The sequence below is a fragment of the Electrophorus electricus genome, chromosome 22 (assembly GCF_041902795.1).
Source record: "Electrophorus electricus isolate QZ-2024a chromosome 22, ASM4190279v1, whole genome shotgun sequence".
NCBI lineage: Eukaryota > Metazoa > Chordata > Actinopteri > Gymnotiformes > Gymnotidae > Electrophorus > Electrophorus electricus.
This window is the reverse complement of record NC_137518.1, coordinates 14,359,495-14,384,119: the sequence shown is the minus strand read 5'-3', so window position 1 is coordinate 14,384,119 and position 24,625 is coordinate 14,359,495. Positions and strand designations below refer to the sequence as shown.

The following is a 24,625-nucleotide window of genomic DNA, read 5'->3' as shown; positions in this document are numbered from 1 at the left end:
CCTGTAGCAAAAGTTGAGTTTCAGGCCTTGACATGACACGGTCTACCTCTCTCCTGCCGACCATCCCAGATGCTGTTTCTACTCTTCAGTCCACATCTGTATACCTCAAGGCCGCCCGATGCATTCTCTCCTCTTCTCTCTTAGTTTCTCTGCCACACTTGCATTCTTGTTCCCCGGAGGGTATTCGAGTACCGCCCAATCCTAGGGTTTGGCACTGCATTCGAGGTTTTCTCTGGTCCTCGGTGAGCGTGCTTGTGGAGTGTTTTGTTGTTGTTGTTGTTGTTTGGTCAAAGCTGTGGTGGCTCATCATTGTGATGCTACGGTTCAGGCCTGAACGGTGACTGAGTCCGGTGCCTCTGCCCCTGAGAGGTGCGATTCTGAGTGTTGAACAAGCAGAGAGAGCAGAACTGATTCAGATAGCTGGAAGAACATTTAACTGGCCAAACGTCACCCCCCTGCAGGCTGTCGTGCAGGATGCCGGTCTCTTGCCAGGAGATTGCACTGGTAGTGGCCGGAATTGCATGGGAATTCCTACAATAAAACAGTTATACGACACTGTATCTTTAAGGAATGAGGAACCTGAGATGTTATAGAGAGGGAAAAGGTCTTGGTAGGCGCATCTACAGGCAGCAACAGCACAAGTTGTGTGTGTGTGTGTGTGTGTGTGTGTGCGTGTGCGCATGCGTGTATGTGTGCATGTGCGTGTGAGCGGGCGCGCGTGTGTGTGTACATCTCTGAAGAGCAGCACTTTATTTGCAAAGCATGAGGAAAAAATGAACTCACAACACAGCAGACTACATATAAATTAGGTTCTTGTCTCTTCAGGTTTTGATGAGTACTTGGCTTGCATCTCACAACCATCTCTATAAGCTACGTGAGAGATAAATAGTAAACAGTCCTAAACAAATTACCACAAACTAGCCCATTAAGTCAATGATTTTCCACTCCAGTTGCTCCGTTTACTTAACGCACCTCTTCTTTAATTCTCTCTGACTGCGGACAACTGTCTGATAAAAATAGCGAAGACGCGGTGCACGGCCACATTTGTTACGCTAGTGAGCTGTCATTGCACCCCCCCCCCCCCCCCCAAACACACACACGGCCTGAATGTGAACATCCCACCCCCCTCTCCACAGCCTGCGGAATATCCACGTAAGCTGGAACACAAGCTCCGGTCATGTTGGGTGTGGAGTAGAACCTCCGAAGCCTCTCTTATGGGGTTCTGAGCTCCACTGATGTCCGTACCGACCATTACGGTCTGGATCCATGTTTTTCCGTCCTGGTTCCTGTGTAGCCCAGTGCACAGTTTAGGGGCTTCCCTGCACCCAATGTGCCGGGATGACGCATGTTTCTGAGAGGGGACGCGATAATATATGCAGGGCAAGGCCACTCTATGACCAGAATTAATAAACCTTGGGAGATTTTTTGTTTTTAATTCTCAAGAACCGGGTCCTCTTTTCCTCACAGTCTCATTCTCTTAGAAAAGCAACTCTTTCCTAAGCAAAGAATGAGCTGCACATTCTAACTTATTCCATATAAGTACTATGATACTATAGAAAAACACTATCATACTATGGAAACAGAGCATATAAAATAAATGAAAATATAGTTTATACTCTGCTGTTGGTATATTGCTATTTCACAGACATGCTGAATGCCTAAATGGTATTTAATGCACCCTTAATTTTCCGTCTTTTATTCTGAAGGCATTTCGTAGAGAACTGCGGTGGGGAAGCGTAAAAGCAGCACCGGCCTTTTCAGTCAGGAGCAAAAAACGAAGCTTTGCGGTTTTGAACGCTGCATTGTTAGCACCGAGCCGGGCCGTCGCTTCAAACTGGCGAGGAAGGTCGTTTGATTCAACTCTACAGTAGCGCAAGGCGGGGGGGGAGTGTGGTTGATACGGTGTATCGGAGGCAGAAGAGACTGCTGGGTAAAGTGTCACTTGTTAAAGCGAGGGCGCTCCACCGTGTTCTGGCAGCTGTGCTGAGCAGAAGGAAGCTCTCCCGCATGCGGCTAGGACGGGTTCGACTTCCGGCCCTCGCTAAGCCTGAGTGAGCTGAAGGCCAGTCAGAACTCTAGCTCATAAAGCAGAAACTTCCTAATTGAAGGCAGGGGTGTGCTTGAGGGAGCGTTTACCTCTCTCCACTGCTTGGTCTCCACTCCTTGTGTGTACAGGACACACACTGTGGAAAAAGGAAATAAACACAATTAACACATGGTCCGTAAACATCTGTTGGGATTTTTTAAATGGTTTTTTCTGTGCTTTCTGCACACTGCACTGAGACGTATTAGCAATACCTTGACAGTTTGAAGAGAACAGAACAGTGAGAACGAACCAAACAGGAAACACATAAGTGACTCCCTGGTCTCATTAGTGTTCGCCGCTGTTTAAAGCATGCCCTAATCGACTTTCCCTCATGGCTCAGAAGTGCACAACACCTACATCGCAAGTGCTTAGCTCTGTAGGAATCATCTTACCACTGGCAGCAAGCAAATGCCACATTTTAAATGGAGCCGATTGCGCTTCTAAGCAGCTTGGCCTGTCACTTTTTTGAAAATCGATACTGCATCAAATCGCAGCTTCTTCTGGGCGAGCGAGCCTGCCAAAGTCTTCAGTTACACAGACTCGGCCTGTCGGCCCTCCAAGGACTTATCTAATGAACTTCATTTATGGTGATAAACTACTGGGACTTTAGTCCCTGTAACTAAGTCCCTGGAAATGGCGAAAAAAACCACTGCAGAAAGAGACACCTAAGGAAACCTACTACTGAGTTGCCTCATACTGTAGAACCACTGCATCTCTCTCTCTCGCCCTCTCTCTCTCTCTCTCTCTCACACACACACACACACAAGAACAGACACTCTTTTTGCGTGCTTCTTTCCTTCCCCCACACACAGTTTTCTTACTCCATTCTCAGTCTCACACGGACACAAACCCTCAACCACAGTGTCTTGCCCTATCGTCCTCACACGTACGCACAAGTGCACACGCACACCCCTTCCCCCGGAAAATCTTTTCCCCTCATGCGCAGACACACTCTCATTAGCAATCATCCTTCCCATTTCTCCATATCAGTACCCTCTTAAGTGGCTCTGCTGTGTAATAGAAGCTGCAGACAGGCCGTCCCCCCCCTCCTCTGACTGGTCCATTTATCTTCAAAGAGCCTCCCTGACGTCCTGCCCGGTTCAGGAAACCCTCATTTATGTTCCAAAGGTGACCGAGAGCGGAGTGTCCATCGTATGGCAACCTCGCCCTCATTTGCACACCGCATCGAATTTTAGAGGATGGAGAACGAACGCTAGACGTTGACCATTTCTGCACTCTAATGAGCGCACGAACCACCAGATGGCCGAAATCATGGATCTCATGAAATTCGGGATAAGAGCTCATGTGCAGAATTTATGGTGAACATGCACATTGCTTTGTTTTAGAAGGTGAAGATTTTTTGTACTCACAACCCTTTCAGATAGGGCCTGTCAATTATACTGGTTAACAAAGATTTTGTCCTATGCAAAAAACTGTTTCTTATGGTTTTTTTGCTAAATGTAAATCTAAATATTTTCAGAATTGCTGTATTTGTATGTTTTGTTGTTTTCTCATTAAAGCCTCTCTATATTGGTAGAAAATAACACATCTGTAAATTATTGAAGTAAGTTTGTATAGGTTTTAAGAAAAAAAAATCTGACAAAAAACATTGTATTGCTCTGTCTGATAATGTCTGATAAAAACACAGTAGACGTCAGTGTAAATTAACTATAATGTCCATCTATTTTAGTTTGTGGAACCTAAAAAAAAGTTCTTGCTCAGGACTACTTCTGTACTGTATCTACTGTACCATTTAGACATACAAGACAGCCTAAACAAATCTACATGTCTGATTTGTATTTGATAGTGCCTTCTACGTCCATATGCTGCAGCCAAGCAGCGCCTAAAGCAATTTATTTCAGCAGGTGATTTAATATTCATAATGTGCTTAAAATCATAAATCCATAGAGATACAGAGAACGGAGCGCGAGAGGCAGAGCAATGTGATAGACCGAGAGGTCTCCATAGCTGTGGCAACATGATACTCACTTGGGTCTGATTTGGAGAATGTGTCTTTATCTAGAAGATTCCTAGAGGAAAAGAAAGAGACAAAATCTAATCATTCGAGAATGACATTGAAATATGAGCCGTCGCTAATGTTTGCTATCTGCATCTTATTGAATTGACAAGCAAGGTTTTTGGTTTTGTTTTGTTTTTGGTTGTGACCGTCAGACAGCATCATGCATTTACAGAGGTGCAATGTCTATTCTAACCCAAGCATTTGAATAATCCCTTTTGAAAAATTCAGTTTAGTGAAATATAACAACTAGAACTTAATTACACCTTGATGGCTTTATAGAAAATCCTAGTGTACAAGATTTTCAGTAACCTTGTGAAAACTGGTTCAGTTGTTACATGCCAGAGTAGAATAAATTATTATATTATCTTATATTATCTCTTATATTATCTTGCTGATATGCGTATATGCTGAGCGACCTCTTTGTTACTATAGTATCTATCTTTTGCCAAAATGCAAGTTATTCTGCAACTTAATACTCAGTGTAAATATTGTAAATGGTCCTCTATAGAGTCTTTTAATGTTATATGACAGTTTATCAATCTTAGACAATCCAATGACCTGGCTGATGTTATGAGACATTTTATCAAAACAATTAACAATATTGCAAAAATACAGCACCAATATATTAAAAAGCACATTATAAACATAGTTTAGAATCACAACACAGTATTACTCTGAACAATAAAAAAATACATATCAGAGGAAGACAAGCACACTGTGGGTTTTGGTGTTTATTGCATTATACAGCTACTTCCAAAATGCAGGGCATTTAATCATTGGCAACATACTAAAATAATTGCTGAAAACAGATAGTGATTTTTAACCAGGATGTTTCAGTCCTGCTGAAATGCACAGGACCCTGAGTACTCTGCCTGGCCCTGAGTGACAAAACTGTTATCATACCAAAATGTCTAAATCAGAGATGACACTTTTGTGGTGGGGTCACAGAAGCAGGGATCATACGGACGAGAGCACAATAGCAGTCATCAGAGGAAAATGTGGGGACTGGGTAGAAGGAACAAGGCCCTTTGATTACGGGCTCTTATCTACGTGTTTGTGTCTTTCCTATAACACCTTCTATGACATTTTCTTCCCTGCCCACCCTCCAACGACCCCCGCCATACACTGGCTCTGCATCACTGGGAACTTAGTGTCACCTAACTCGTTCACCTGCTCCAATCACCAGTGGTTACATCCCCGCAGAAAATAAACATGACTGTGACCCAAGCCATAAGATCACAGGAGACGGTAATGGCATTGCGGAGAGTCACGGAAAAGAGGACCCGGAAGATCTTTCTTCTCTAGTGCCTTCACATATTCCAAAAAGTTGCTTTTCCCCCCAGATTAAGGTGCAGCTCTCAGAAAGAGCAGTGACACCACCTCCACACCACCTCCACACCCACCCATTTAGTACCGTCCCACAGAGCAACCAGACATGACTAGACTAGTCAGTGTGAACGCGACATGAAAATCCATGGTGTTTAGAGACATCAGGACATGGACAAATGTTATTAGCACTTTAAAAAAAGTGCTATGGAATCTCAGGCCTACTCACAACATTTAATAATATACCATTTATGAATCATTTAATTAACTCGTATGAGAAGGGCAGAAGTGCTCACACATTTCTAAAGATGTACACTAGTTCAGAATTCTGTCATCTTTACAGCCTGTTGAGAACAGATGCTGAAGATTACATTTCTATATGACATAGCTACTTTACTTGGTAATATAGTAATATTATAATTAAATGTAAATTTCATTCAGCACCTTTCTCGAATCCAAGGTTTTGCAGTACAAATCACACAATTTGTACAGACACTAATACACGCGCTGAAAAAATAGTGACATTGATTTCAGTTGTTCATCTAGTCTTCAGTACCTTGAGAGTCTCAGAGATGAAGTAGACGGTTGTAAGTGTTCCACTGTTATGGGCACACAGTGCAAATAACAGTCCACTAGTGTAAGCAATTACATGTAAATGGCTGAAAAAGGCCTCTTTTTCTGCACTAATACAGGATTTATGGTTTTTTTAAACAGACAAAAACAATTACTGGTAATACTTTAATGTGAAAAAATATAATGCGTACTGATGAAAAATTATTACTCAAAACAAATATGAGAGTTCCAATGTAATGAGAATTGACTCATTAAACACTTCTCCAGGGCGACACGGGCGTCCCTGTTCCTGCTGTCCATCGGGCAGCCGTGGCCACCCCGAGAAGCTCGAACGATTAGCACGCGTTCGCTGAGCAGGCACGTCCTGCTCTGTCACGCATCTATTGAAAATCAGGGCATCTTGTCTTGAGCCGGGGCTTCCTATCGCCATCTGCGGGGGGGATTAGTGAGCGTGGAGCTCAGAGAACAGCGCGGAGTGCTCCAAGAGTTTTAATTACAGCCATTAAGAGCTCCAGCACGCAGCCTGACCTGGGGATATGTTTGTATGGCATGGTCCACCGGCTCCTGGGCGAGGGTGGGGGGGTGTACCTAGCACTCGCCGCCGCGGTCTTCGCTCCAGCTTCGGTTACCCGCTGCTGTAATTTAAAGGCGGCAGTGGCCTAATTAGAAGCTCAGCGACCTCGATCAGCGCAGGCACGGAGGTCAAAGGAAATGTGATTAAGCGGTTAGCCAGGAACGGTTTCACAATGGCGAGGGCTCACGAGATGGCAGCGGGCTACTTGGAAATAGCAGGAACTTCCAGCTTGTGCGTCACCTTTCCGAGAGTAAATTAATAACTGTGCTTTTGGTGTACCTTGCTAGCATTAATGAAGCATTTCCTCTGTGCTTGCTGAGTTTTGTGAGGAATCTGGTAGTTCCATCGTAGCCCATACTCACCCTCAAATGTTTCATTTAAAACATGGATGCCACATGATGGTTCTTCATTATTGCAGTACTGGCTCAGGTGATTTAAAAGGACAATAAAGTCTTTTCTTTAGAGAATGGTAGAACACATGTAGAACATCAAATAAAGCCACCCAAAATAAAGCTGCTTTATCCGAAAAAAGGCCAGAGACTCCTGGCTGGGTTTAGATGTTTTACCATATGGGTGTTCACTCCAACACTATCTAAGCTCTTTCTTCTCAGGCATCAAACCCCTTGTGCTATAGACTCTTCTGCTTTGACCTGGGGTACACTCAGCCCAGGGTGAACCGATGGCCTGATGTGACGCATCTCACTCTGGGTGTGTTTGCGCATCAGCGTCTGTGTACGTACAACGCTGACATTTGGACGAACAAGGAAGGAAGTCAATACGAAACACGTTAAACTAAAAATCGTCTTTGTTTTCTTCCAGGTAGGCCACAAACGAGCGTGGCAGACCGAGAGAAACCAAGAGTTAGTAAAATATCTACAAAATTAGAAAGCAAAGGCATTCATGCACACACACAAACACACACACACACACACAAAAAAAAAAAAAAAAACTCAATGCAGATTAGATACAAGCAGAAAGCTCTTTCCTTGCACGGATTCCTGGGCCATCGTGCTCACGCCTAGCTGTGTGGAAATGTCTGTAGGCGAGGGCCCTATTTCCATGAGCCAGATCGAAAAGCATTACATAAGGATTCTTATGAATGATGTATAAAAGTGTCCGTGCATGGAGGAAGTCTTCGGTGCGGGGGTGGGGGGGAGCAGCTACATGAGTTGTTTGATGATTTGGCAACATTACCGCCATGCACCTGCTGGAAAGTCCTGTAGAACAGCTGCGCGGCGCTTTTGTGCCGTTGCCGTCGACTACACTCACTTCACCCTTTTCATCTTTCAGCTGATCTCAGCATTTTCTAGTAAATCAACAGAGCCGCCGATCACGCCGGACTAATTCGAAATTCCACAAGAGGCTGGAAGGTTCCGTGATGTTTACAGATGTTCCGTGCCAGAGGGGGCTCGGTAAAGATCTGCTGTTCTGGAAAACGCTCGATAAGATGCACTGTACTACAGCGCGTTCGATAGAGATGCACTGTGTTAGAGCACGCTCAATACAGATGCACTGTGCTAGAGTGTGTTTGATAGACATGCGCTGTGTTAGCGCGCGTTCGATAGAGATGCACTGTGCTGGAGTGTGTTTGATAGACATGCGCTGTGTTAGCGCGCGTTCGATAGAGATGCACTGTGCTGGAGTGCGGTTGATAGAGATGTCCTGTAGTAGAGCGCATTCGATAGAGTTGCACTGTGCTAGAGCGCGTTCAGTAGACTACATCGGGCATTGGCCCCAGTAAGGCACTCTGTTGCTTTTGTATGAGATGCTCACGCATTCTCAGTATTTTGACCTAATCAGGCAGAAGTGGGTGACACCAGAGCAGGACTTTGATTCCTGGAAGCATCCTCCTGCATTTATGTTTACGTGAGTGTTTGCTTTTTGTTTATGTGGGTGAGTGACACCATCCAAATGACATGCTGCTGAAGTGTGATCCTTCACTCTCTGGGATTTACTGGGATAATGGCTTTGCATCGTTTGCACAGATCTTTAACAACAGAACAACCCGGAGATCATGAGAGGTCCTTTAGGGAGAACGCAGTGAATGAAAAAACGGTTTAGCAACAATGAACTAGGATTACATCCTGATCGTGTCCTGATTGCGTCTGGATTTTTTATAATCACGCCACAAAAGGTCATTTTAGTTGAACAGTTTCCATTCTCTGTGTTCTTCCTAAAGGACGTCTTGTGATGAAAAATCCATATAAATCTAGCAATGATGATTTTATTTTCAGAGCTTAATGGCAACACACCTGGTCATGACCATGTTTCTGGCTTCTACCCTTGTTACACACAGTTGGACTGCTTGTTTACATTCCTTGAGTCTTACACAGATGGCAAAATGTATCTGTCGCAGTAATTATCATCACCACCGAGAAGAGGAGACAGTGCTTCTGCCTTCAGGTTATGGTGGTTGCCACTATTTTAAGCAGACCCAGCAAGACCGCCAGACAGGCTGAGTTGGAGCAAGTTACCAGCCAGGAGCTCATGTAATCTGTGCTCAGAGGTAAATCATAAATGGCCCTTTAGCTGGGCTCCTCTCCCACTGAGGAACCTGCATGGCACCTAACAGTGTCAACACAGTGGTTATAAAGACCACACACACACACACACACACACACACACACACACACACACACACACACACACACACACACACACGTCACCTCAAAGGCAGCACAGCAAGCCCACAGGCTCCATTAAGAGAGGCCCATTGTAGTCCTGGTGCTGCTGATATGTGCAGCGCTGCAGTCTGCCACTTGGACGGCTGCAGGAGAGAGCAGCATGCAGAACGGCAGGAAGATAGTGAGCAGTGTGGATCATGCAGAAGAGAGAGAGAGAGAGAGAGAGAGAGAGAGAGAGAGAGAGAAAGAGGGAGCAAGAGAGAGACAGAGAGAGAGCATGAGAGAGAGGAAAACAGAGACAGAGAGAGAGAGCGAGAGACAGAGAGAAAGAGAGAGAGAGATTAGCAGAGAGCATGAGGGCGAGAGAGAAAGAGTTTAGCAGTGCACAGTTAATGATGAAGGCAGGGTTATGAGCACCTTCTGTTTCACAGCTGAAGGGCATGGGTTCAAATGACTGTCCTCATCACCACCACGAGCAACCCCATCTTCTCTCTCTCTCTCTCTCTCTCCCTCTCCCTCCCAATACTGCATGAACTATCTACACAGTTTTCCACATTATCCGCATGCACCATGCTCTTCCACCGAAGTCGCTGCTGAAACGTGCGCGCTATGGTGAATGCCAACACAAAATGTGACCTGTGTGATCTAACAACAGACGCTTCCAGCACCCCGTGTGTATGCCTGGCCAATGGTAAAAAGCTAGGCATGGATCCTAACACACATTACAAAAGGCCTCTGAACCAGTGAGCACACCAAATAACACCACCAGTGATGATGCATGCAGAATAACACATACAACTGGGCTTGGCCAAGCCCAAATCACATTCCAGGTCCCTATCCCAAGTTCACACAGTGGAAAGGCCTCCAAAAACCCAAGCACTGCAGTCACCTATTTCTTCCAGTTCAGTGAGCAGGTCTTCCACCCTCACCCACCCTCATCCACCCTCATCCACCCTGTGTCGCGAACGCTAGGATGCAGGTATGTTTGGATCCAAATGCGTAAGTCTTTATTTGGTTCACAACACAGATAAGGACCGTAAGAGTAGTTCACAGGATCGGTGTTAGTAACCAGGGGATCACGACGCAGAGAGCTGTCAGTCAAATCCAGGGTCAGAACCGGTAGGCTGAGTCCAGAGGGAACCGAAGGGCTGGGGGCGAGGCGCAGTGCAGGGGGGAAACAGAGGTTGGCCGGAAGAAAAATCAACAGGAGAAGAGATGCCTTGGTGTGCACGCTAGGATGGCAATTGTTCGCAAAGAGGTCCATGAGAACGGCAGTCTTTATAAGGGAACAGACGGAGATAAACAGGTGATGCCCATTAGTACTCAGGGGAAGGTGATCTGCTGGGTCTGGGTGTGGCAAAACTGGTGGTCAGAATTCCCAACACCCTGCGGCCCCACATGGGTACAGCTCAACCCCTCTACTGGTGTCACCTTGAGCTCCATGGCTTCTTCCCATTTCATCGCATCACAACAAACCAGAGGGATTTAGGGCAAACTGTCATTCACATCCCACACAAGAGAGACAGAGGCGCGTGCTCCATTTGGAACAACCCAAAACCATGCCGCGGGTGTAAATAAACACGGATGCACCAAACCCAGTCTGCAACGCAGCCGGTACTCCGAGAGAGCCGTCATGGGGGGCTTTGATTCATCACTATAATGAAACATTACCCGGCAGAGCGCCACCGAGATGCATCATAAAACACCCTGGCCACAGAGCGTGTTATATCATGGCAATTAACGCAGACATCGTCTGCCATCTCACAAAGAACGTCAGTAAATTCCTGCACTGGAGGCTGTGACACATCACTTCTACAAGACTGCACGCAGCCTGCAAACGCCAACACTGAGGGACAGCGGAAAAACCTGTGCGTTGATTTCTCCGCAACAATATGAGAGAAAACACAGCAAATGAGACAGCACACTGCACATTGAAGTGGTCTCAAGTGAACAGGACCTACATTGCACGGTGAATCCCTTTTCGCAACCCTCAGGTGCTGGTAGAGAGGCTCAGTTTTGGCGTTTGCAACGGCATTTTTATGAGCCACATTGAGCCCCGTCAACCCAATCTTGGAGACCATTGCAGTGTTGATTAGAGCAGACTTTTGTGTCTCTTCAGGCTTAGTGTCAGTGCTTTCTATATGAGGTCGACATGGTGGTGCAGCTGCCAGCAATCACCTTATATTAGAAATAGATCTCCGATAATACCACTGCTATAAATTGCACATTGCAATGCAAGGAGACTAATGAGATTCTGTGAAATTGTATTAGATAGCACCTCCTCCACAGACTTATCATTCAGTTACAGGGCTGAACCAAAAGGTACAAAAATAATTCTAAGTACTGCAGTGCCGTGAAATGGGAAGCCCTTTAAAACACTTGCTGTCCAGCGAGGGAGCTGGCTGGATTATACGAGTCCGTGGACACTCATGCCTCATTCTGTGACCAGCCTGCTACGTGTGCGCATGTGACCAGCATCATTTCTTCGGCTATGGAAAACCAACTTCCAGTCCAATTATGCCTGCAGCTCCCTCCGGCACCAGCGCAAACGCTCCCGCTTTTCAATTAGAGCTGAATCGATAGGCCAAACCCGAGTCCTCCCTGCACAAGCCACTCACAGAGGAAAAGCCACACGGGAATTAGGAGACCTGTTCCAGCCTGACCAGAGCCATGAAGTCGGGCTGATTACCAGAGCATCCATCGATCTCCCACCTGCACGTAGGTTGTGCCGGATTGCAGACAAATTCTCTTCTTGGAGATTCTCTATGTTTGGAGTGTGAAATTCGTGATGAGGAACTGAGCCAAGAAAGTTCCTCCCGTTTTGGATGAGCTGTTCGGCTTGTGCCATCACCGACATGTTTCCCCAGGCTCCAGTCTTCTTCCAGAGGCCCTTGTCCATGCAGTCCAGGTCCGAGGGATCGATCAGGCCTGGGTACGCATATTCCAGCACCACCATGGGGACAAATAGGCTTTTATCTCTTTTAATAAAAACCACCCTATCCATGTCTGGCGCGGAGACCCCGAGGCACTGACATTGGGCACATCCGATCGATTGGCTCACAGGCACGGCACGCTTTTCCCACCAACTGTTTAATTATTCAGGCCAGGCGACTACCCCATGGGGTCCTCCACTAGGAGCACGAGAAACCGGCGCAGGGACTGCTGAGGGGTGGGGACTTGGCTACGCACTGCAGGGCTGCCGTGTCGCTGCTGGGCTCCCAAGGGGAGGAGTAACTCCTCGCACGGCCCAATGGCAGCCCCCCGTTTTTACTCCGCCTCTGCCGGCACACTATTGGCCAACTAAACTTCTGCACAAAAATGATAAGCACCAAGTGTTGCAATTGCTTTGAGGGTTTTCTGTTGTTGTTGCTGTTGTTTGTGTTTCATTTGTTTTGGTTTGGGTTTTTTCGCACTGCGCATCTGCATCAGCACTGGGAATCTCAATCTGTCTTTTCCAGCATCACCAGCAAAAGATCTCACATCTTCACAATATCTCTATGGTCAGGAATGCTCTCTCCGGCGCTGATGGTGAGAAACTTTGGGGTTAACTAGACAAGACCATTATGTGCCGTTATTGTCACAAACACACATATAAAATATTGCAAAATGCAGAATGTTGTTGCCAGAATCCTCATGTGGGGGAATCACATGACATCATCTCTTAAATCCCTTGGTTACCTGTGACTTTTAGAACCAGGTTTTCCCACCTCAACATACTCATCGTTGTTATGTTACGCTGCGTGTAGATTACCATGGTCGTTACACTCATCCCTCAGACGTGGTTGAGCAGTGAGGATCTGCTGGTTACTATGGCATCAAGCTGCAGCACTCTCTAAGGAAAACCTCAGAGCTACTGACACATTTTCATAAAGAATACTAAGACATTTGTTTAATATTGCTTTTAAAAAGGTATATTATTATTCTGGTAAATCTAACTCTTTAATATTGTTTTTTATGAAGTTTTATTCTGTTAAACTTCTGTTCACTCTATTTATTTATTTATTTATTATTATTATTACCTTTTCTACACTCCTTTTTGTTCTTTACATTGTGTTCCACTCCTGGCTCAGTCTCTTCTACACACACACACACACACACACACACACACACTCACACACACACACACACAAGCACGTGTACTCACACCACCCTCTGTCCCCAGCCCAGTGATCAAACACCTCCCGCACACGCGAGCGCACCTCGCTCGAAATCTCGCACCTGTCAGAGGCTTCCAGAACACCCAGTTTATAATGAAGCGCAAGCAGCAGTCTCTAGCACACAGAGGCTATATTAAAATTCACCTGCCACCACACTGCCCTCGGGTGAGCGGGCAGTGCGGGCCGGGCAGACAGCTTCACGGGTTCAGAAGCCACGCGGAGATACAGGTTGGATCTCATCTGAACTTTGCTTCCTTCGGCGCAGTTCTCTCCGCCCTGACAGAGCTGTCACAATAGGACAGCCTGAGAACGGACGAGACAGAAAAATGTTGTACCGTCTGTTCTCTAACAAGACATCAGCCCTATAGATAAAAAAAAAAAAGCTTTTAATGGCTGAAAATTGGTCTACTTGGGCAAGTGAATTTATTCCAATACAGCAAGGTAATGACTTTAATTCATCATCTTGGGGGGGGTGGTGAATGACGATGTGTGTCCGCCTATGTGGGAACATGTGTTCCCCGCAATGAACATCACTCCTAGAGAAAATGATTCATATATTAGCCCTCTAGGTGAATACGAGTTAGCTCAGAGGAAAACACAATGTTCCAGCTCCGATCCCTCCATCAGAAGATGGCTGTCACGAGGTAATGAGCCTGTTCAAGGCAGTGACTCAAGTAGGTCAGTGGCATTTATGTGTTGTAGCACCTTAAGCTTGTAACGGCATGTAACATCTGGTCCCATTTAATCATATCAATGGGATTATGATTAATGAGCCCAACTCTATTAAAAGTACATGGTTGCATTATATGAGCCAACAATGCAATGCATGACTTAACATGAAACCCATCACATTTTAGGTTTCATGTCCCAAATAGGACAACACTAGGCAATCAAACATTTATTCGTCTTTGTCAGAAGGGTCTTGCATTATTTATTGCGTTTTCGTATCTCACAGTGTGACAGTTGTAACACAATCACAGTCAATTCCAAACCCAAACATAATTCCAACCACTCGACCCCGGACTACTCCGATTACGCGTGAAAGCTCCGCTAAGGGAGTTTAGGACGAGCAGCAAGGCCTCGACCACTACCATCCATCCTCAGCATCGGTGCCGTTCCGGCACGGCACGACAGGATCTCATCGGAGCCTTGACCTGCCTATCCAGGAGTTCTCCCAGGCTTCCTGTCCACGTCCAGGTGACCGGCCCTATCCAGCAACCCCACACACACACACACATACACACACACACACACACACACACACACACACACACATACACACACACATATACAAACATTCTGCGATCACACATCTCCTTACTGTTCCACACGCCTGAGCCCAAGGTCCGGCCTGCCGGCTCTCGCCCTCTCGTGCAGCTCGTGCCCTTTCAGCAGACAGGGACAAAGGAGAGCTTCTCTACACCATTCGGATCCAGACAGCATGTTAAAGAGTGTAACTGATCATTGGTAATTGGTAAGTAATTGGGCAGAGCAGGACTACAGCAACAGCAGGAGAAGAACAGCAATTCTGGCCTGGAGAGCTCCTGGTGCACATCAAAGAGGAGGGTTAGCAGTCAGGGCAGAAACTCGTTAAAGTTCTCCTCAGTGGCATTCATCAAACTTGCATAATGATGAGTGGTCATGACCAACTTCAGGCAGCCTATCAAGTGGCATCGCATAATGATGAGTGGTCATGACCGACTTCAGGCAGCCTATCAAGTGGCATCGCATAATGATGAGTGGTCATGACCGACTTCAGGCAACCTATCAAGTGGCATCGCATAATGATGAGTGGTCATGACCGACTTCAGGCAGCCTATCGAGTGGCATCGCATAATGATGAGTGGTCATGACCGACTTCAGGCAGCCTATCAAGTGGCATCGCATAATGATGAGTGGTCATGACTGACTTCAGGCAGCCTATCAAGTGTAATTGCATAATGATGAGTGGTCATGACCGACTTCAGGCAGCCTAACAAGTGGCATCGCATAATGATGAGTGGTCATGACCGACTTCAGGCAGCCTATCGAGTGGCATCGCATAATGATGAGTGGTCATGACCGACTTCAGGCAGCCTATCAAGTGGCATCGCATAATGATGAGTGGTCATGACCGACTTCAGGCAGCCTATCAAGTGGCATCGCATAATGATGGGTGGTCATGACCGACTTCAGGCAGCCTAAAGGTGGCATCGCATAATGATGAGTGGTCATGACCGACTTCAGGTAGCCTATCAAGTGGCATCGCATAATGATGAGTGGTCATGACTGACTTCAGGCAGCCTATCAAGTGGCATCGCATAATGATGAGTGGTCATGACCGACTTCAGGCAGCCTAACAAGTGGCATCGCATAATGATGAGTGGTCATGACCGACTTCAGGCAGCCTAACAAGTGGCATCGCATAATGATGAGTGGTCATGACCGACTTCAGGCAGCCTATCAAGTGGCATCGCATAATGATGAGTGGTCATGACCGACTTCAGGCAGCCTATCGAGTGGCATCGCATAATGATGAGTGGTCATGACTGACTTCAGGCAGCCTAACAAGTGGCATCGCATAATGATGAGTGGTCATGACCGACTTCAGGCAGCCTATCAAATGGCATCTTAAGTCAATGACACAATATGAACCTTTTACCTACACGAGGCCAGGATGACGATTATAGCCAGGCAACGAAGGCAAAGGTGACTAGGATTCGGTTTCTTTATATATTTCTTTACGTAATTCTCAGAAGCATTTAACTTATTTATAAAATAACAACAATCAATTCAAATCACGTGTCACCACAATAGCAACATCCTTTACAAGCTCAATGACGCATCCGTGCCGGCGATTCAAGAGATAAGATATTATATTTCATATTCCCAGACCCTGGCGCCATGGCAACAAAGAGAGACGGAGGAATTTGGGTGCAATTATTTACAGTTTTTCTGGCATGCTCATTGACAGCCTAATAATAAAGGTCCAGTTATGCAAATCATATCATATATTTGTGACAGGCAGGTCCAATCAGAGAGCTGCAGGTGCAATCAGACAGCTGCCTCACATCTACAAACATGGGAACGGCAGGAGCAGAAGTCAACCCAGAGAAGCTGGGGTAAAGTAAACCAACTCCCCGGGTTCCCCTAAGAGTGAAGTTGACGAGACTGAAACTGGAAACTCTCCCACAAAGGCTGTTGGAACTGCCATCGCGTCAGCTTTTAACAGTGAGGCTCAGTGATTCTGACAGGTTAAGTTATTTCTGAGTGCGAAAGGAAGGCACAGCCATAGGGCTTCTGACAGTTTCAGCGAGGCCTGCACTAGGCTAGTGATAGCTCCCAAAAATCTGTTTCTCGGGCCTGTCTTGGGAGTTGGCTATTTTGGCACATTATCTGCATTAAGGTAGCCACTTTACCAACACGTCATCTCTCACGCCACCTTCAACGAGCGACTTTAGCCACCGAGAGTGCTAGCTGGAGGAAAGACCACGGACACGCGGGACCAGCAACCGCACCAGCAGACACGCAGGCTGGAAGTGCCCCTAGCCGTTCGGCTGTGATGAATATATTCTGCACAGGAGTGCAGAATGTGGCTTGGATTTCCCAGTTTGAAAGAATGCTCCCAGTGCGTGGCCAGCCTGGTGGCGCTGTGCTCTTATATAAACCCTGCTGCCTCCACTTAGAAGGCGAGCTGCTGCGTGGAGAGGAGAGGGACTCTCTCTCTCTCTCTCTCTCTCTCTCGTTCCCCCTGTCAGTTCCTCTCTCATTATCTCCTCTTTTTTTCCTGCCTCGTCCCTCCCGGTCCATTCCTTTCACTCTCTCCACTTTCTTTCTTCTTCCGTTTTTTCCCTTTTCGTCCGTCTGTCTTCCCTTCTTTCATCAGCTAATTCCCTGCGACTGCTGAGGGTTTAGCGGAAGGTTAACCCCAGCGCTGCGAGGAGGATTTGGGGGGCGGGCGGCGCGGGTTAAGAAGGACGGGGGGCGCACAGGTGTCAGAGAGAGAAGCAGGCCTGTAGGAACAGAGCCGTGCGGTACAAAGCTCTAAAGCACACCAGTCACAGAGCAGCTCTTTAAAAATAAGAGTCCCTGGAACATAACGCCTGAGAAATGCCATCTGCCCCTGCACCGCACTAATATTCTCTGCTTACCGCGGGACCCTGGGGAGACGTAGTCTCTTTTCAAAGACACCACAATGCTTAAATTTTAAAGGAATATTCAGCGTCTGGGAGGTCATTTTGAGCACGCATCGCCAAAGGGGCCGGTACATAATTTAAAAACGCTTTCTCTCAGCTAACACCAGAAACTGAGCATAATCGTTCTTTTAGCAGAGACAGATCGCCACTACTCCTGCTGCACTAGGTGTTGCTCATCTTCTCTGAGCTCTGTGACCTGCTTAGAGCATCGCTCATAACACCGCGGGGCCCCGATAAAGAGATCAGGCTTTTCTTGCAGACTACACTTGAGAATCCCTGAAGTCCCCGTAGCCCAGTTTGGTTTCCCTCCTCTTTTCCGGCTGTAGTAATCCTGCTATCACGTCGCCTCCTCCTCCGTCGGATAACAAAGCCAGACAAGATTTTTTACAGTCTTCATGCCTCATCATGGTGACAGGGATTTTAATGAGGGAACCGGTAATTGTTCTAAAATGACTGTAATTACATAAAAAGGCAGGCCGTAATTTTTATTCTCCCCGGAGGCCGCAGGAGGAAGAACAGAGAATTACTGTGTTGAGTTGTTTGCAGGGATTACAGGAGGAGGGGTCACAGGGCACGTGAGAAAACGCAACGGGCCAGCTGTGACATTCCGCAGTAGGGCTTCCGTCTGTTGCGATGGGATACTCAAAGCCTCAGTCGTGTTTCCTTCTCACGTAAGCAAAAGGTTGAAACGCATGGATGGAGAACGGAAAGGGGTGACCGAATACCCGCAAGTTCAAATGTTTCCCGCACAGAGGCGTCATGAGTCGGTGCCATCACACTTCAGGAGTCGATTTGGTTTGATTTGGCTCCCAAGATCAAAACGCTGCACGATGCCTTGATTTCTTCTTAAATCTGCTGCAGCCAATCAAACCACTGGCACATCCAGAGACCCTGGACATTCATCTGTTGTGAAAAGAGTCCTCAGCAGAGCCAAGCAATGTGTCTGCACACACGCTCTAAAACGCCCCTTGCCAACACTGATCCCTGGCGCCTTCCGTGGCGGGTCTCCATTTTAAGATTCCCCGCGGCGTTTGCATTATTTAAGGACTAGATCCACAGTCAAGACTGGTTGGAACGGATGGAGGAGCAAAGACCTACGCGCTCTGCTGCTGTCTTTCTCATCCCTTTACAACCGTCGAGCCTCCAATTGGTTATCACTTATTGTCTGGCTTTTGTTTGTAGTGTCCTCTGTCCTTGTGACCCGGAAGCTGTTGTAAGAAAATATTTTCTTCAGGGATCAGTAAAGTAGTCCATCCAGGTCGCTAGCTAGCCATCTTAGGGTGATGACCAGAGAAAGACTGTATGGTTGAAAAGTGATTACGAATGAGGATGCGGGGGCTTGTGACCGGGCCAAAACCCTGGTATGGACCCTTATGCATGTGAGTGAATGAGAGCACACAGAAATATTATTCATATGCAGGAGAAACCAGAGACGTGTGATCTCTGAATGTGGAAATGAATAGGGAAAGATACACTTGGGGATATAAACACCCCACACTGCCCCACACTTCGGTGATGTCTGCTTTTTCCCTTCCCAGGACAGTAGCAGAGGAGAGGCTGGTTTAGATTACTGCAGGATGAAACTGGGCACATTGAGAGACCCAGAAGGACACTTTTTTTTTTAAAGAGACCGTTAAAAAGAACAGTATAAGCACAGACTACAGCTTTGAAAGGTACCATCAAACACACAGTTAGCAGTATAAACCCATCAAAAATGATCAGATTTGTTTTTTTCTCAGTCTAGACACAAAACAAAACCACATGCATCAATCATACCAATAGTGAGTTTTACCTTATGACTATATCCATTGGCTGGCCACCCAAATACATTACAGATTGAAGGATCATCTAGATTGTTAAATAATGTTTTGTGGTGATTCATGTTCATTTTATGCAATTTTGATCCATTCAAGTAATCTGATTAGTCTCATTAGTCAGTCTCTCTCTCTCTCTCCTTCTCTCTCTCTCTCCCACTCTCATTCTTTCTCTCTAAGGTCACAGTAATCTGTAATCTCTTTAATCTGCACTGCTCTCGCATATCCATATCAGTAACATTGGTTTGTTCTGCCTTAAACTAACAATGTACAACTTCTTGACTTTTTTATTTGACACAAACATATAGCGATTCATACACTGTATATCATAAAATGTATTAAACATATACATCATCAAAATGGTCATATTGAAACTATTGAATCAGATTCATGTGTGAATGGTTTTATAGTTTTAATATGTTGACACAGAACATTCCGGTGTTAATGGCACATATTTATGAGCACAGACTGGTCTAATGGTTGCCACTAAACACCAGTCATGACCTATTTTACGCATCTGCTATAACGAGCATGCGGTGATAACAGAAACAGCTCTGTTCCAGTGCTCCAGTGGAAGACAGTGTAATGGTAGGCTCATAAAGGGAATGCATGACTGCTGTTATGCAGGGGTCCAGAGATTTGGATAATGAGTGCGCACTGGAATTTATTCATTGCAGTGCATTCTTATTATTCATTGGTACTGTAACTAGCAATGTATCCTCAATGGAAATGATAATGTACTCCAGCAAGTCTGCTCTGCTATGTATCGATTACAGATACGTTAGCCGCACACTACGGCTCTTTATTCAGGTAAAGAATAAATGTTAGAGTATATTGGAACATACACTGATGAATCCACACACACACACACAGTAAAGAATAAAGGGTATGATATACTGGTACACACACTGATGAATCCACACATCCACCCCCACACACATACACACACACACACACACACACACACACACACACACACACTTTCTCACAATAAAAGCAGAAGAAATTGATATCTCTCATGTCTCCCTAACCATCAGAAAGTGAGTTACGCCTGAACAGAACTAAGCAGATGAAGGATCAATACCCTACATCACTTCAATATGCATTCTCACCAGCCAACTGAACCAATCAAACCCCTTTCTTCTTAACGCACGGATAAACACTGTGATTTAAACGGAGGTTCTGCAGTGAGCATTTGCAGCAGAGAGCCAGCGCGGTATGAGCCTGTCGGAGCTTCCAGCAGGCTGGTCCATCAATAATGCATACAGAGCCTGTGCTGGAGAATGTTCTTCCTTGGTTAGACGGAAAATTCCTGGAGAAGGATCAGGACGGCGCACGTACAGAGTGAGATTCCTCGCTTGCCACAGTGCCGTTGTGCCCAAATTAAGATGGCACTGAGCAGAGTCATAGCCTATTCCACTCAGGAAGCTCTTCAGTCTGGACTTTTCAATAATGATCATAAATAATAATACATTGTATTTATAGAGCGCTTTTCAAGGACCCAAAGACGCTTACAGTAGTCAGTAAAAAGACATATAAGACAACATATCCAGTATAAATAACAATTTCTCTTATTAACTAGTGAAGACGTCAGCACAGTATACCCTGCTGGCATCGTAGGCTTGGTGAATGAGAGCCTGGTTTATCTGAACCGATGGTGCTGATCATTTGTTGGCAGAGATCAGGACTTGTAGTGCTTTGCTAACAGGGAGAGGCTGTGAGACGCCTGACCTCGGTTACTCTGATCTGACTCTGACTTTTAAAGCAAAGATTTGCAAATAGCCAATGCAGACAACAGGGTCAAACAGCTAGAACAGCCACATTTAGACTCTCATTAAGAGGAAGAGGGGTTGTGAGAATGCTATTCTGCTATAAGGTATGAGATATTACTTTTAAATGTATGGTGGAGATGGTTAGAATGAACTGGCCAAGATATACTGTCCACTAATGAAAGAAAATTGCAGAGATGTGCATCTCAGATATATTCTCACTGTGTGAAAATTAAATTAGAATGCCAGATGTCAAAGTAACAATATTAATTTCTGTATCAGTTGGCTCATCAAGTGTGTTAGTGTAGTCAGAAATACCACATGGAGAGAGCCACACACACACACACACACACACACACACACACACACACACACACACACACACACACACACACACAGAGACCACCACCACCATCATCATCATCATCATCCACACAAACACAAACACATCCACATCCACTACTTGTACCACTCATGTAGTGATTTTAATCCTGTCCCTTCAAATGCAATCTCTCGAATTAAACAGCAAAACAACAACTGTACAAGCACAAACATTTTCCTATATAATATTAAAAGTGAATAAGTAATATTAAAGTAACGTTGCATATACTCAAGGCGAAAGAGAGAAAATAGTGTTTAGTTTAATCAATTTTCTCCTTTCTCGAGTTTGACGCAGAGTTACATACATCTTGGTGGGTTTCTCAATTCAACAGCCATTGGAACTAAACGGCTAATACAAATAACACTGAGAATACTAAACATTACGCTATATACGCTAAAGAAAAAGTCACACACATAATAATTGATGCGGTGTGCAACTTTTATAATCCTCGAGCAAAAAAATATACACATGAGATCTGAACTCCCCGTCAAGTTGGGACGAAAGGCTGAGTTACGTGGTGTTTTATACCGTAAAACGACGCAGGAATTCTGTCTAAAGTACGGTAGTTTATGCATAATTCATGAACACCTCGGTCGAATGCGGACATCTGTCCACACCCATAACCAATCTAGTCAGAAGGAGGACCTTCTAATCCATATCTATCATAGATATCTGTTAATCAGAAGAAGAGTTGTAGCCTAAATTATCGATGGCGACCTAGAAATAAATCTTGGACCATTAGTGTAAAGACTACAGCGCACACTACGGAGGAGAGCACTAATGCCAAGCCTGCGAAAAATGCTCCAGTTATAATTACGCAGTTACTTTGAACTAACTTTCCAAGTCGAACAGACCTGAGACAGTATGAAGATTATTGATCTGAAATGATCGGACGCGATTGTGTGTGTTCATTTGCTCTGTTAGGAATGATCGCGTGCGTGCGTGCGTTCCTCCAGATGCGCACGGGCGAGATGACGGCGGCGCCGCTCGAGGAACACAAATACTCTTACCGGCAGGAAACAGTGATTTCCACTTTGGTAGCGGGAATGTTGCCCGTAAAAGGGTCGAACTCATAGACTGAAGCCATGTCATCCAGTTTGTCCATAACGTCTCCTTCCATGAGCGCCCGCGGCTCGCACAGCCTGGCCGCGTGCGGGTTACCAAGATCACAGATCAGACAGAGCCTGCGGTCGCGATCGCGCCACCGAGGACTCACTCGGGCCTCTCCGAAAACCGATACGACCGAACTTGCAAAAGGGCACAAAGTCGTGGCCACGATTACAACTGTGGGCAGGCGGCGAAGGACGAGGAGCAGCAACTCGTCGCAGCAGCGCGAGGACAGTCTCTGCGCGTCAGGTGCCGTGCATGTGCGTGAAAAAGTGTGCGCACGCCTAGGACCATCCTCCGCGCGGAAAGCGACGCACTCCACCCCTTCTTCACAGTCCGTGACAGGCGGGAGGACCTAGCCCATGCGTACAGCTGTTTCTTGCGAATAAACAACATTTGTTGGCGCATGTTATGCAGCAACTTTTCAGGAAAGTCCAAATCAATAACAACGACAGCATGTAAAGGCGAAATTAATGTGCATTTGACAATCTATTGAATAACGGAGTTCCGATTAGATGATCTTTTGCATACGGACGATTCAAACAAAAGTATATTATACTGATCAAAAATCGAGACAAAAGGACGGGTGGAATCATAACATTAGCAAAGTAATGGGATGCTGTTAAATATATATAAATAAAACGTGTTGTTTTAATAAGGAATAAGCGTGCCTTACTTGCTTGTTCCATTCAGCACCGATACTACGGACAGCTCCGCAGCCAGTGAGCTTTTTAAAAAAGACCAGGGAAGGGAAGTTCATCTCTCTGAGAGGCTGATTAACATAGTCAGTCGCTCCTTTAAGACTCATAGTTGAACAATTAAAATTGAGAAGTATTGTGTTCAAATGCATGTCCATTTGTACCTTAGGAGGCCAGTTTTTCTGGCTTCAGTCGCTACTAAATAACTGTCATACCTTCGACGTGACGTTCACTCGGTATTTTTTTTTTTTACTCTGTTTAATCTAGAAATAGAAAATAACAAACAAATAAATAAATAATTGCGATGATGAACCAATGAAGCTTAAGAGAAATACTGTGAGTAAACCGATCACTATGCGATTAACCAAATCAGTGAATTCACAAAAAAAAAAAAAAAAAAAAAGATTAAGCCATTTCTTCATACATGCTAATGGCCTGGTGATGAGGTAGTGATGTGTTGCCCATGGTATCAACAGACGGGAATGGCATGCACGACTGCTATTTCATTCCCTTCGTTTACCCTCCACGAGAGACAGGAAATCATTAAAAGGAATTAAATGGTTTTCAGCCTGTTTCTGACTGTCTGTAACAGTCTATCCAGGCGAGGTCCTGGGCGAGAGGCAGCTGTATCGTATGCACCATGGACATCAGTGACTACTGGCTCGGGCTTGGCTTGAAGCTGCACCTACTCCCTGCATCCCAAGACTCGATCCGGAACGTGGCGCCGGCGGGGGCTCCGGCAGGGATGGGCAGATGTGTCCCTGACGAAAGGCCGGCACTGCATGAGCTTGGGGAGGAAGAGGGAGGGGAACCAGGAGAAGACAGACCTTTAAGTTTAACAGCGCGCCCTGTGGCGCTGTCCGTGAAGAGGCGCCCTGAGCACTCGGCCCCGCTGAGGTCTTTTCATGTCCGACCCTCATCGCTCTCAGCACCGCGATCCACGCTCAGGTGGCCAAACGGAACAGGGAAGCATTTACATTTTGGAATTGGGAAGTGTGGTATGAGAGCCGGGATCACATCTTAGCACCAGATAGGATGTTCATCGGAAGATAAGACAAAGATGGGGGGGGGAGGCTTCGACAATGCCAACCAAATGCCACCATTCCCTGTGATTTTGGTGCTTTAATTACTGGGTTTCGGCTGCATTACGTCAATGGGGCCAAAAATATCTCTATTCTGGGGGCAATTACGTGCTGTGAATCGAAGGGATGGCGACCAAATGAAGACCCTCACAATATCGTGATAAGATGATTAACAAGGAAGCAAGGGTTGGTGGAGTCAGAGGAGGTCTGTCATATCCTGTTGGCATTTGTGTGCGTG

At 45.9% G+C, this 24,625-nt stretch overlaps 1 protein-coding gene across 3 annotated transcripts in view; it reads right to left on the bottom strand.

Annotated features, from left to right (window-relative positions):
- The window catches only part of cpne5b (copine Vb), a 73,749-nt gene extending 50,657 nt beyond the window's left edge, over positions 1 to 23,092 (bottom strand). For 2 of the 3 annotated variants that reach the window (XR_014119374.1, XM_027023090.3), the window contains exons 1-3: positions 22,511 to 23,092; positions 4,076 to 4,116; positions 2,137 to 2,183 (exon numbers count right to left, since the gene is read on the bottom strand). Coding sequence is in view for 2 of the 3 variants with exons in the window: in XM_027023090.3 (XP_026878891.2) it covers positions 2,137 to 2,183; positions 4,076 to 4,116; positions 22,511 to 22,620 (198 nt within the window). In the remaining variant the exon portion in view is untranslated. The remainder of the gene's footprint in view (positions 1 to 2,136; positions 2,184 to 4,075; positions 4,117 to 22,510) is intronic. The other variant, XM_081705396.1, reaches the window with a different exon arrangement.
- Between the last annotated feature and the right edge of the window lie 1,533 nt (positions 23,093 to 24,625).